The 13,310-nt window shown below is 43.0% G+C and overlaps 1 protein-coding gene across 2 annotated transcripts in view; it reads right to left on the bottom strand.

Annotated features, from left to right (window-relative positions):
* Positions 1-13,310, bottom strand: part of RAB8A (RAB8A, member RAS oncogene family) — a 36,234-nt gene that overhangs the window by 15,490 nt on the left and 7,434 nt on the right. For both annotated transcript variants that reach the window (XM_018555664.1, XM_018555663.1), the window contains exon 2: positions 2,110-2,170. In XM_018555664.1, coding sequence (XP_018411166.1) covers positions 2,110-2,170 — 61 coding nt within the window. The remainder of the gene's footprint in view (positions 1-2,109; positions 2,171-13,310) is intronic.

Genomic DNA, 13,310 nt, shown 5'->3' with positions numbered 1-13,310 from the left:
CACATGGGACCCCCTGCGTTAACACAGCAGAAGTTATCCCAGATCACTTTTTCCTGGGTCTAGCCATGTTTACATGCGTACATTAGCTGCGTAAAAACAGGCTAAACAGTCCCAGGATGCAGAAAATTCTTGTTTGTGTAAACACAGCTAGACTGAATGCACATTGGCGCTTCTGAACATCTAGGTGAGCATTTAGCCATAGAAAAGCATTAAATGCTTCCAGGTGTGTTAAGAAATGAGCTCCAGACACATCTGGAAACATGGATTTGTATTCCCTTGTGCATGTGACCTAACAGTACCTCTGCTAGAGACTATTGTAAGCTCCTTACTGCTCCCTCTATTAACACACTCTCTAACAATCCCAAAATAGTAGCTGTGAAACATCCACTTTAGCTTCAGAAGGAGGACCACAGCAGCCATGTGTGCTACATGCAAGTCTGCACGGATACTATGGCGGCATCCATTGTTTCCCAACTGGCTGGAATTTTTATTTTCTATTGTCTGACAGCTGAAGTTAAACCCATTGCCAAGAAATATGGGTGCTGCCATTTCAGACAGCCTTCTGAAAATGCCTGGTGCCTGCTGTCTGTGGTTTCTATAGCATAGACATATAGCAGTCATAGACCAGAAACAAGCATACTTGTTACAGGTCAGGGACTTAGAAAAGCACTGAAGCCAAAAAGTCAGCATTACAGCCTGGCAACTAGCATTTGTAGAAGATTATGTAAAGGAGTACTAACAAGCCCAAAACAATCCAGTAGGTTTGCTCCAGTGTCAAAGGGATCAAAGCCTGGGATCACGAAGATCCATTGTGTGCAAGCATGTAGAGCAGTGAACTAAGTGGACACCCTATGGCTAGTGTGTTGGCCACTGCTACAGAGGCAGCATATAAGAAGGACAACCCTGCAGTTGTGTGCCTAAGCTTGTCCATGCAGGAATAACAGCGAGTGACTGTCACCATAGGAGCGCTGTGTGTTCTGGAGGTCTGGAGCCATGCAGTGTGGAAGACGCAGCCGATCTGAACTCTTTCTTGTCGGTGAGCCCTGTTCGGGTAGAACTTATTCCTGTACTGAACAGTAGCTATTTATGTTCTGTTTTCACGTTTGGTAAAAGCCTTTATGTTGAAGATTTGTTTATGCTGATCAATTAACAGGACTTGTTTGACACCTGTGTACCTGTTGTGACCCTGAACCCCTTCAATATAACAAATCAGTAATGGCAGATATTTCTCTCAGGACGGAATTTTTTAAGATATGCTGTTTTTCAAAAACAGTATGCTTATACATTATGCTCATGTATATTCTACTTCTTGAAAATAAATAAATGCACGCATATTGCAAAAAGAAAAAAAAAACTTGGATTTAATAATGTTTTGCACTGCAGCCTGTATAACATTTCAACCACGATCACTGGATTAGGGGTTATATGCACAGGCTCCTGCATACTCTTCTTCCAGCCCCAAGTCCATACGGAGGTACATACCTTCAGTTATGAGGCTGGAGGAAGAGGTCAATGGACTACGGTAACATCACTGCACTTGTGCACCACTGAGATCTACTAGTCCTTCTGCCGTGGTGTCAGACGGAACTTGTACTATCTAAATTCACAGATTCTGTGAATGGATCTGTGAATGAATGTCACAAATGTGCAGGTGGAGCAAAGTCAAATTCAAAAATATACAGGACTCTGCAGGGAGAAGCACCCCACAATTCAGGCAATTGTGGGGTGGTTTGAGGAAGAGGTGCTGTGGAATAGCACCATGTTATGGGTTTAACGTGGAACATAGTATAAAAAGTAGAGTTAGACTTTAAGTCAACACCAGAAATGGCCTGGCACCATTATAACTTCTATGATCATATTCACTGTTACCTCCCTTTGTAAATGAACACTCCCTTGTAGCAGAAACACAGTACATCAAAGTTTCATAAAAGTTATGCAGCTTCTAATACTTGAGCTTTGAAACTCTGGAACATTTATATTCTATATAGAACCCAGCCAACATCATCAATTTTTCCTCTACACACCTGTGAAGGGAAAACTTACTATGCAAATAAGTAAATATATATGTAAATATGCATTAAAGTGAAAAAATGTACAGTAAAAACTTACCATATCTGTAGCTTAATTCGTTTGCCATCTAATTCTATAGTTCTGATTTTAAAGTCAATACCTGCAATGAATAACATCAACATTACTAACTATGATGACAAACAAAAAGAAATCAATAGTACTTTTAAAGTGGAGCTGAAATTATAAGCAACAAAATGGCCCATAGCCTCCCCTTGTGCTCCCAATGATTAGGTCCCATTCACATAGGGTGTTCTGGGATTCCTGCAGCAAGAACTTATGGATTCCTGCATCAGGAATCCCAGGTGTCCCCGTTCAGATGCGGCCACCGTACCTATTGAAGTTAATGACTGGGTAACAGTGGCCGCATCTATCAGGGGCAGTCCACATGTAATCATACATTTTAATATTGGGTACAGAAAAGTTGGTCTGACAAGAACACTAAATTTCAGAAAGACAAACTTTGATACGCTGCGCCACCTAGTATGCCACACCAAATGGGACAACCTATTTCTAACACGGACGAGAAGTGGGATTGTTTTAAGAATACATTACACACCACACAGTACAGTATACATTACATTACACACACAGTACAGTACACACCATGAAATGGTGTGTACATGGATAGAGAACTGGCTACAGGAACGTGTCCAGAGAGTTTTGATAAAATACTCTTTTTCACATTGGTCTAAGGTTGAGAGTGCTGTGCCTCAGGGTTCTGTGCTAGGCCCAATACTGTTTATTAACAATATTGGGGAGGGCATCAATAGCCATGTTTCTGTGTTTGCCAATGCTACTAAAATTGGGAGGGTAATAGACTTTGGATTAGACATGATAACATTACAGGAGGACCTGGATAAAATAGGGGAGTGGGCAACTACATGGCAGATGAGGTTTAACCACCTGAAGATCGTGGTGTTAAACCCCCTTCCTGGCCAGGCCATTTTTAGTATTTAGCGCTGCGGTACTCTGACTGACGTTTATTCCGTCATGTAACACTGTACTGAAATTAATTTTATACCATTTTTTGGGGACACATTGAGCTTTCTTTTGGTGGTATTTAAACCACTGCGGTTTTTATTTTTTTAACTATACAACAAAAAAAGTACCCTACATTTTGAACAAAAAAAACAACCTGTTTCCCTATGAAATGTTACGAAACATTTATCACCCCAATTTTTGGTAAAATATAAAAGACGGGGTCACTTCGGGTAAATGGTCACCAAACATGTCAAGCTTTAAAATTGCCCGTGCAATCGCTAAAAATGACCACACTCAAAATTGGCCAAAGGCGACGCTTTAAAAGCTTTGACCGCTCATTAGTTTAGCGTTATCAGTAATTAATGGCCACTAAAATTATTGCTCTCATTCCGACGTTCACGGCTATATGTAACATGTGCGGTACAATAGGCGGAATCGTCTTTTTCGCACGTTGGCGCACCCAACACATGTTTGCGTCTGTATGTGGGGGGCGGGGGACTTTAAAAAAATGTTTGTGTTATTCTTAATTTTTTTTATTTGCAACTATTTTTTTTAGCTTCTTCATCTTTTTTAAACTTTTTTTTTTTTTTACACTTAACTTTATTGCTATTACATAGGGGGACTAAGAAATCCCCCTATGTGATAGCCAATTTACATGACAGGTCCTCTTTATGGAGACATCAGGGATCTCTAAGACCCCTAATGTCACCTAGGGACCCCCAGAGAAGCTGATGAAGTGGGGCCAACTGTCAATATACAATAACTGAAGTAGGAGAATTATCCACCCACACTGTTTTCTGTTCAGCCCAAAAGCTGAACGAAAAAAAAAAAAAGAAATCTAATAGTGTATATTGTTTTAGCAAGTTATTTTAAGAAATATATATAAAAGTTATGGGTCTGATACGTTTTCTTATCAATGAAGGCAAACGTTTGAGGGCCCATTGACACCATGTCCGGATCATCTCCAGACCAGATTGTTTCCGGACCCAAAATGCATCCTAATTCCTCCCTTTGCTATTTCTGGCCTCTGTTCACACAGTCCGTTGCAGACTAGACCAGAAAAATACTGCATGTCTCATTTTGTCTGGTCTGAAATGCACTGGAACGCATAGAAAAATGCATGAAATGCACTGGAACGCACCTGAGTGCCTATTTTAAGCTAAGAAAAAACAGATCCGGAACACAAAAACATCACGGTAAACATCACAAAAACGCGATGCACTGCATTCCAGATTTGATCCAGATATTATCTGGGACATGGTGTGAACCCAGCCTTAAAGAAACCTATATACTTTCCCTTTAGATCAGGGGTCTCAAACTCAATTCACTTGGGGGCCGCTTTCCAAATTTCAAAGTTCAAAATAAAATGTAACTATATACGGTACCAGTGCTAATGTTTGCGTGTGATTATAATGTCATGTGTTTGTGCTCGTTTCTTCATATGCAATGTCAGTGTACGTGTTTGTGATGGTGAGTGTATTGTCAGTGATGTCGGTATGTGTGTTAATGTTTCTGTGTGTGTCATATCAGTATGTATACATTAGGGCCTCGGCTAACTAATCGATTTTGAAAATAATCGTTAGCTGCAGCTCTAGTATACATGTGTATATGTGTGCAGTGTGTCAGTTTATGTGTGTGTTTATTTCCTACAGTTTTTAATTTTAATCATAGAGGACCAACAGATTCACACATTTTCTCACACACGGAAATACACCCATACACGAAATACACACACATCTCCAACCAAAAATGCACACACTAATATGCACACAATAAGGCCCCATTCACAGCTGTAAGTTTAGGTGCGATTAGGGATTCCAGTAGGGCTGCAACAACTAATCGACTAAATCGATTAAAAAAGTTGTCAACTTTTTCAATCATCGATTAATCGGCTTCCGATTAGTTGGCCCTGTTCACGGCTCCACACACGCTGCGCGCCGCACCTCCTCCCTACCTCACGCTCGCCGCTGCCAGACCCGCTCCACACACTGCACCTCCACCCCGCCTCACACTCACTGCCCGCCCACATCCACAATCGGCACAGGGAAGCGGGGAGAAGAAGTAAGGAGGACCAGGTGTGGGGGTATGACAGCCGCCGATAGACAGGCCCGATCTCAGAAGCAAGTTTCTGGAAGACTGCTCAGGTAAGCCTGCACTTTCCACCCCACATGGTGCTCGATAATGTATTGCTGGGATTTGTATTCCTCTATAGCTGATGGTACATTGCGCTGTATACTATACAGCGCAATATACCATCAGCTATAGAGGAATACAAATCCCAGCAATACATTATACCAGGGCTCAAAATTTCAAGTCCTGAGCTACAAGCCAGGCCTTAAGAGTCACTAGCCACCAGTTGCCCCACCTAACCCTTAAGGCCGTGACACACTGCACGCGAAGCCGTGCATAGCGAAGCAAAGCTATCCGGCACGGAGCTTTGCGTGCAGTGTGTGAGCTGAGTGCAGTCAGATGATTGACTGCACCTTCAGCCAATCGGCTCGTGCTTAACAACCGGCCAGACGTCGCATCCCGTCGCCGGTTTATACGCGCGAGCCAATTGGCTGAAGTTGAAATTATTCATCTCGGCACGCTCAGCTCCGCGAGCTCTCGCCAGCCCAGGAGAAAATTACATGACACACTGCTCGCAAAGGCAGTGTGCCACCGCTCCGCATGCAGTGTGTCATGGCCTTAACTCCGCCCCTAAACACACCCTCTTAAATAATCTTATGATAATTCTTATTTTATGATAGTTGCCGCTTGTAAACGGGAGATTAGGGATTCCTGCTGCAGGAAACCGCCAGTTCCTGACACAGGAATCTCTAATCACATCTGAAATATACTGTATGTGTGAATGGGGCCTAATATACACATACACTAAAGGTGTCCATACACCTGCCGATTATCGTACGATAATCGCGGGTGATCCCAAGCACGCTGGAAAACCTGCCGAAAATTGTAAGATTTTTGGCGGCTTGGTCGGAAGACGAATGCCGCAAGCGCACACTGCCCGCTCAGCACTGCAATCATCGGAAGCCCTCCCCTCAGCGGGGAGGTGTAAGAAACTCACCATGTCCCGTCCCGGGATCGAAATCCGGAACCGCGCATGCGCACAACGGGCCATGGCTGCTCCTCTTGGCGCACGTTGGACCTTGGCTCCTCCTGGAGCAGAAGGCCTCTTAAGACGCGGCCAAACAAATCTTCGGCGTCCTACTGTTTGCAACAGTGAATGCCGAAGATTCACGCTCTGCAACCGCAGACCGTTCAGGCGGACCCATACCAGCATCGCTGCAACCCCACATCGTGGGCGACCCCCACACTGAAGGAGCGCCCCACACCAGATTGACACCCAGATCCTGGAGAACTTATACCTTGGAGCCAGCTATTACTCCGCCATAAAAGCACATAGGAGTGATTCAGGTTGAGGCTTCATAAATCGCAAGTATCTGGGGCAATACTGCCATTTACTGATAACTGATGTGATTTCATAGCATGGACAATTAAAATCTATCATAACCAAACAGTGTTTACATGTATGACTTTAAAATCACTGCTGCCACCTAGTAATGTTATGCAGGAACTGCACTTGACTTTCTGAAGGAACAACGTGTGTATTCATTACATGAGTTGACTACTCATTATATCATATGTAAATCCTACCTCATTACAGCCAGATAGGGAGTAGAGTATTGAACCAGTGGAGTGCAGTACCAGTGCTCACCACTGAGTGTCCTTTCCAAGTTAACCCCATCACATCCAGCTATACCAATTCTCATACCCTTGATTCCACGGTTCCACATGATGTTAATGGTCTCAAACACTTCTCTAAACTGCTGAGAGATTTTATTCTGAGACCGCTTACTGAACAAACCGTGAGATTCCCTCTCCGCAGTTGCGATCCTAGGCTTGCATAGCAGAGTTGTTACAGGAGGGCTTGCGATCATCGCAAGTACGATCTGCCTGTCCAAGATGGGCAGATCGTACGAGATTTTAATGACCTTAGCCCTCGTTCACACCTGAACGCTTTGTAGCGCGTTCTACGCTCGACGAACGCTCTACAAAACGCTCAAAAATATAAATCCCATTGTATTCAATGGTCTGGTTCCCATCTTGGTGTATTTCCGCCCGTCCCTAACGCGCTACAAAACGGCCCACGCCTGAAAAGGTACATGTACTACTTTGGGCCGTTTTTGTTGCGCGTTTCCATTGGCATACAGCCAAGTAGCCCTCGGAAATGCGCGTGTCGCGCGATTTTTTTTACCGTGAATCGCGGTAAAAAAACGCGCGACAACCGCGCATATGCAATACGCCTAGGTGTGAACAGTTACGCGGTCTGCGACCGTGTGCCTGACATGTCAGCTGGCTGTGAGCCACATAGTAGCGGCTCGCGGGCCGGAGTTGGGCCGCGGACCAGTACTTGGAGACCCAAATTGCCACTCACCCTCACCTTACTTTTGCTCGCCAAATGCGAGCAGGCGAATGGAAATTTTGAGCCCTGCATTATACACTGTATTTATAATGTATTGCTGGGATTTGTTGTATTGCTCTATAGCAGGTGGTATTCTGCATTGTGCCGTATAGAGGACTACAAATCCCAGCAATAATATATTATACAGCGCAATGCGGAATACCGCCAGCTATAGAGGAGTACAACAAATCCCAGCAATAATACATTACACAGTGGTGCAATGCAGAATACCACCAGCTATAGAGGACTACAAAACCCAGCAATAGTACATTATACAGCGCAATGCAGAATACCGCCAGCTATAATGTACTATTGCTGGGATTTGTTGTATTTCTCTATAGCTGGTGGTATTCTGCATTGTGATGTTTAATGTACTATTGCTTTGTTTTGTAGTCCTCTATAGCGAGTGCCATTCTGCATTCATTGCTGTATAATTTTACATTTTACATTTCACTATATTGCACACCACACTTTTTTTTTCTTTTTTACTACAACCGCTCCAAGCTTGCTCCTGTGATGGACTGCAATCTCAATACAGACTAGTAGTCCCATCTGGAGCCATTTTTTAAAATGTTTTTTATTTGATTTTTTATCCGATTAATCGAACTTAATAATCGGCTAACGAATCGATTTTGAAAATAATCGTTAGCTGCAGCTCTAGATTCCTGCGTCAGGAATTCTGCAGCAGGAATCTCTAATCCACTGTTTACAAGTGGCAGCTGTCACCCACTCAAGTTAATGATCAGATGACAGCCACTGCATGGAAACACCGGCACACCTTATGTAATCATATGTGATATGGTTACATGAGGTTAGGAATCAATCAAATCAAAGATGCATTCTTCAGGGACAGTGATTGTTTTCCGACTACCTGTAATCATATTACATGTGGTGTGCAGGCCTTTACATTCATCGGCTGTCCTCCGATCATTCACTTGAATGGGTGACAGCTACTGATTGTAAGCGCCAGATTTAGGATTCCTCCTGCAAGAAGACGCAAAGTCCTGACGCAGGAATCCCTAATCGCACCTAAACTTGCAGCTGTGGATATTCCCCCCACACACCCAGCAAAATACCCCCCAACACACAATAATGCAACCCCTCCCCCCCACACACACAGATATATACACAATAATGCAACCCCCCCTTCCACACAGATACACAATAATGCAACACATAGAATACAATTAAGAGCCCCCTCACCTGCTTACATTCTTGCATGGAGGAGGCACAATCCCTGTTAATAAAGGTCTGGTGCAGACCTTACTAATCCATCCTTTAAGCTGGAGCTCAGATGTCAGAGCTCCGGCCCAAAAGGAACTAGTGAGTGCCAGCGCTGACAGGAGCAGCTATGCAGTCTGCAAAGACCGTGTAGTTGCTCCTTCAACTCAGGAACGCGGTTCGTGACCGCGTGCCTGACTTGTCAGCTGGCAACAGGCCACATGGTACCGGTTCGTGGGCCCTTACTTTGAGACCCCTGCTTTAGCTAGATATGCTTGCTCATATGATTTAATGAACCCCACAGGCAGCCTGAAATGTCATAAGGCACGAGCTCTGGCTCTGAGAACATTCTTCAAATTGTGGTGGGATGAGGTTTAACTGCAATCTTGCCATTTATTAAAATGTTAAAAAAATACATGTACAGCTTTCTAGGTTTTGGACTTTGTAACTTACAAAAAACTAATTAAAAATTCACTTAAAAAAAAAAAAGCACTGAAAGCTTTTCCAAAAATGTGACAATGGCTTAATACACCAGCTAGAGCAAGCTGGCACGGTTTTGTGAAAATAAAGGCCCATTCATTATTTGCAATTTGAAATCATGTTTCTAGAAATATTTTAGGTTCTATTCATCTTACATGCATGTTAGCATGCTCCTATAAACATATATAAAAACTGACATTTTCTTGTATCTTGCTTATAACACTGCATGTTATTCTTTCCATTCCCCTACTTGGGATCCATTTTTTATTTTTCAGTAATTAAGGTGAAGATCATGGATTTAGTAATTGGGAAATACTGAAACACATTTGCAGCTGTGATGGTGTGAATTTTGTAGTAGATAGCATTACCTCTTTTGTGTTCATTTATAAGCTACCTTAGTGGTGTGTTTCTTTATACTCACTATATGCTGTATTCTTTGCCTACCAGCCACATAAGCCGGGGCAAAATACATAGACAAGTAGATGCTTGCTGCTCAGTTTACACGTTGCAGCTTCAGCTCTGTACTTCCTGCTGACAGTGCAGCTAAGGAGGAAGTGACCAGACCCTTCCAAACCTTTTTGAATCGCAACACCCCATACAAAACCACAATGAACCATAGAAAGAATGCTGTATATACTTTATTCAGAAAAATACTAAATTAATCCTTAAAAAGACACATCTAGGTTATTTGTGTTTGGGCAATCATCAGGCTTTGTATCCCATGAACCATGTACTGCAGGCACCAAAATAACAAGCACTATCAACTGGAGTATGCTTGTAAAAGTGACCAGCCATTACAGTACACCATCTTGCTTGTAAAAGTGATCAGCCATTACTGTACACCATCACGACTTGGAATATGTTTGTAAAAGTGATCAGCCATTACTGTACACCATCCATCATGACTTGGAATATGTTTGTAAAAGTGATCAGACATTACTGTACACCATCACTGCCTGGAATATGCCTGTAAAAGTGATCAGACATTACTGTGCTCCAGGGCTCAAAATGTCCACTCGCTCCCTCGCAATTGGCGAGTGAATATTGCATGGGGGCGAGTGGAAATTCATGGGGGCGGGGGCGCCGCCAGCAGTACGAGGGGGGAATCTGCCGCCGCTTCAGCAGCGGCAATCACCCGTTCAGCAATCCCCCTCTTCGGCCGCTCTATAGCTGCAGCGGCCAAAGAGAAGAGAAGGGAGAATGTTCACCTGGCTGTCCATCCTCTGCAGAGCTCGAATTGGCTGGCAGGACAGGTTGTGCACTGTGCGTTCTTGCTGACCTCTGCACTGTGCGTTCTTGCTGACCTCTGCACTGTGCCTGAGGGGGGCGGACTAGCGATGATCGCCAGATCGTACGTTGTTCTAATTACTTTACAACCCTCGCAAGACATAAGTCTTGCGAGGGTTGTAAAGTGTATGGCCCCCTTAAAAGCAATCAGCCATTACTTTACACCATCATGCTTGTAAAAGTGATCAGCCGGCGGATCGCTTGTATGTTAACAGGCATTTTTTTTTTCTTTATAGATCATTGGTGGAAAAAAAAAAAAAAGTATTCACTGAGGTACTATCGCTATACCCTTATCAATGCAACTGTACAGAAGTCAGAAATGTAATTTCTGCAACCAAACTAATTAGGGGTATGGAGGACCAGAGCTACGAGACGAGGCTACTAAATTTAAACATGTTTACATTAGAGGTGAGGAGATTAAGGGGGGATATGATTTCCATGTACAAAATGTTTAATGGTGGTAGCAACATTAGCGATAAACTGTTTAAAATTAACTCCGTTACAAAAACTAGAGGCCATCACCTAAAATTGGTGGAAAAAAAATTCCAGCACAAGGGGCGAAGGGGGTTCTTCACAGTAAGATCAGTTAGGGTCTGGAACTCACTGCCACAGGCGGTGATTTCAGCAAATAATGTGGAATTGTTCAAGAAACTTTTGGACGATTTCTTAAGGGACCGTAATATACAGGGGTACGGGTACTCCTAGAATGAGATCCTAATAGGTTGGACTTGATGGACTAATGTCTTTATTCAACCTCAAATACTATGTAACTATGTAACTATGTAATTTAGATCTTTTATATTTATTATCTAGATAATTTAGATTTAGTGTACAATAAAAAATATGCAATCACTACAATACACATTTTGTTTTATCCCTTTAGAGACTCTGTATGTACAGAAAAATGCTGTTGATCTGCTCTAAATGCACTCAGCTCTAATTTCCTCTAGCAGAAGGACACTACACATTTTTTATGGACTGAAATGGCTTGGTGTCAGCCCTGTCCAGTCCTCTGTTGTTAAACTCCTGAATCCAGCCCATTCTCATCATCGCCACAGCACAGGGACGAATTGTTTTTTGTTTCACTTAAAAGCTGAAGTTTAGCAATTTTGTTTTTTGTAAGGGGGGGGGATACAGCAACAAAACATGTGTAATGTTGTGTATCCCATCAGCTTCAGCTGCTTCCTCTAAAAATTGTCCTTTTATTGTCCCCCTCACAGCCACTGGATATTACAGTCAGTGGAGGTGTGAGAGGCTGCAGCGAGAAGAGCCTGTTAGCCGCTACTGTGAAAAGTTTCATGACTGTCCTGCCTCCCTCAACTCTCTCATCCATTCACAGCTTATTATCCCACAATGCATCTACTTCTGTGAATGGAAGAGGCTGTAACTTTTTTTGTGCATTATGGGTCCTTAGGCAACCCATTCACATTAATGGGCTGTCTTGCAATAACATGGGTTACTGCAATGCAACAGTGTAAACCTGGTCTTTGCCTATAAATATACCTTACAGGGACAAACTCAGGAGTTAAATCTTAAAAATGTATTGAAGTACCTTAACTATAAACAAACATGTATCTTATATGTGTATCACTCAGCTGTAGATGCTCAAATCGTCACTGAATTCATGCTGACACTGTCCTTCCTTCTGAGGGGTGGCTACTTTTGTTCCCCATGGTCCCTGTGTGTGTTGTAAAGTAGACACCGCCCCAAGCTACAATCTCAATACAAATTACTAAACTAAAAATTATACTGTAGTCCATCAAGAGAGTGAGCTCGGGGCGGTGACTACTTTACAACACACACAGGGATCATGGGGAACCAAAGTATCCCCCCTCCACAAGGAAGGACAGTGTCAGCACCAATTCAGAGATGAATTGAGGATCTACAGCCGAGTGATACACAAATAAGATACATTTTTGCTAATAATTAAAAAGGTACTTGAATGCATATTTAAGGTTTAACTTCTGAGTTTAGTGTCACTTTAAAGAAGAACTCCAGGTGGAAAAAAAATATTAAATAAAAGAAACTTACTCTTGCAGCAGGGCTTGTTTTGTCTAGAGTCAAATAAAGCAGATATACTCAACTGATCCTCAGTCCCGCTGGACTGCCTGGCCGACCCCTGCAGCCTCTTGACCCCTGCAGCCTCTTTTCCCCTTCGCTCTGATGGTCTAAAGACCCAAGACATCATATCTTACGCAGGTCCATCGACTTGTATTATATTTGAGGACGCCAAGGGACATCCCACAGCCGAAGTGGAGAGGAAATAGGGGAGTGCTGACCACTGAATAAAACTGCTTTATTTGAGCCCCCTACAGAAAACGAGCACTTAACTCTTGTAGTTTGGGGGAAGCCCACTGCAAAGGTAACTTTTGATTTTGTTCTTTAATGCTGGATCCACACCTTTGCATTTCTTCTCGGTTAGTTTCAATGGAAAACGCATCAATATGCATGCAATAAGATGCAATTAAACCTTTCACGACAAACGTCAACACATGTTAGGCGAGGACACTGAAGCGTTTCTATTAATTTTAAAGTCCACACATCAGGGGGAAAGGTGTGAAGAAAGAACCAGTCATCAATAGGTATGTGATAAATCTGAGGCTGGGTTCACACTGTTGCATGGTGGTAAAGCAGCTGGAGAAATCTCCTTAAAGGTTACACATTAATACAAAGCTTGAAGGGCTAAAATCTATGCAAGGTCCTCATTACAGTCTGTAAATCCACTAGGGCAGCCTTTCTCAACCAGGGTTCTGTGGAACATTGGGGTTCACCTAGAGGTTGCTAGGGGTTCCTTGAGAAGAGAACA

This window comes from Nanorana parkeri, unplaced genomic scaffold, assembly GCF_000935625.1.
Source record: "Nanorana parkeri isolate BGI_ZX_2015 unplaced genomic scaffold, ASM93562v1 scaffold207, whole genome shotgun sequence".
NCBI lineage: Eukaryota > Metazoa > Chordata > Amphibia > Anura > Dicroglossidae > Nanorana > Nanorana parkeri.
The sequence above is the reverse complement of the archived record's forward strand: the minus strand, read 5'-3'. Positions and strand labels throughout refer to the sequence as shown.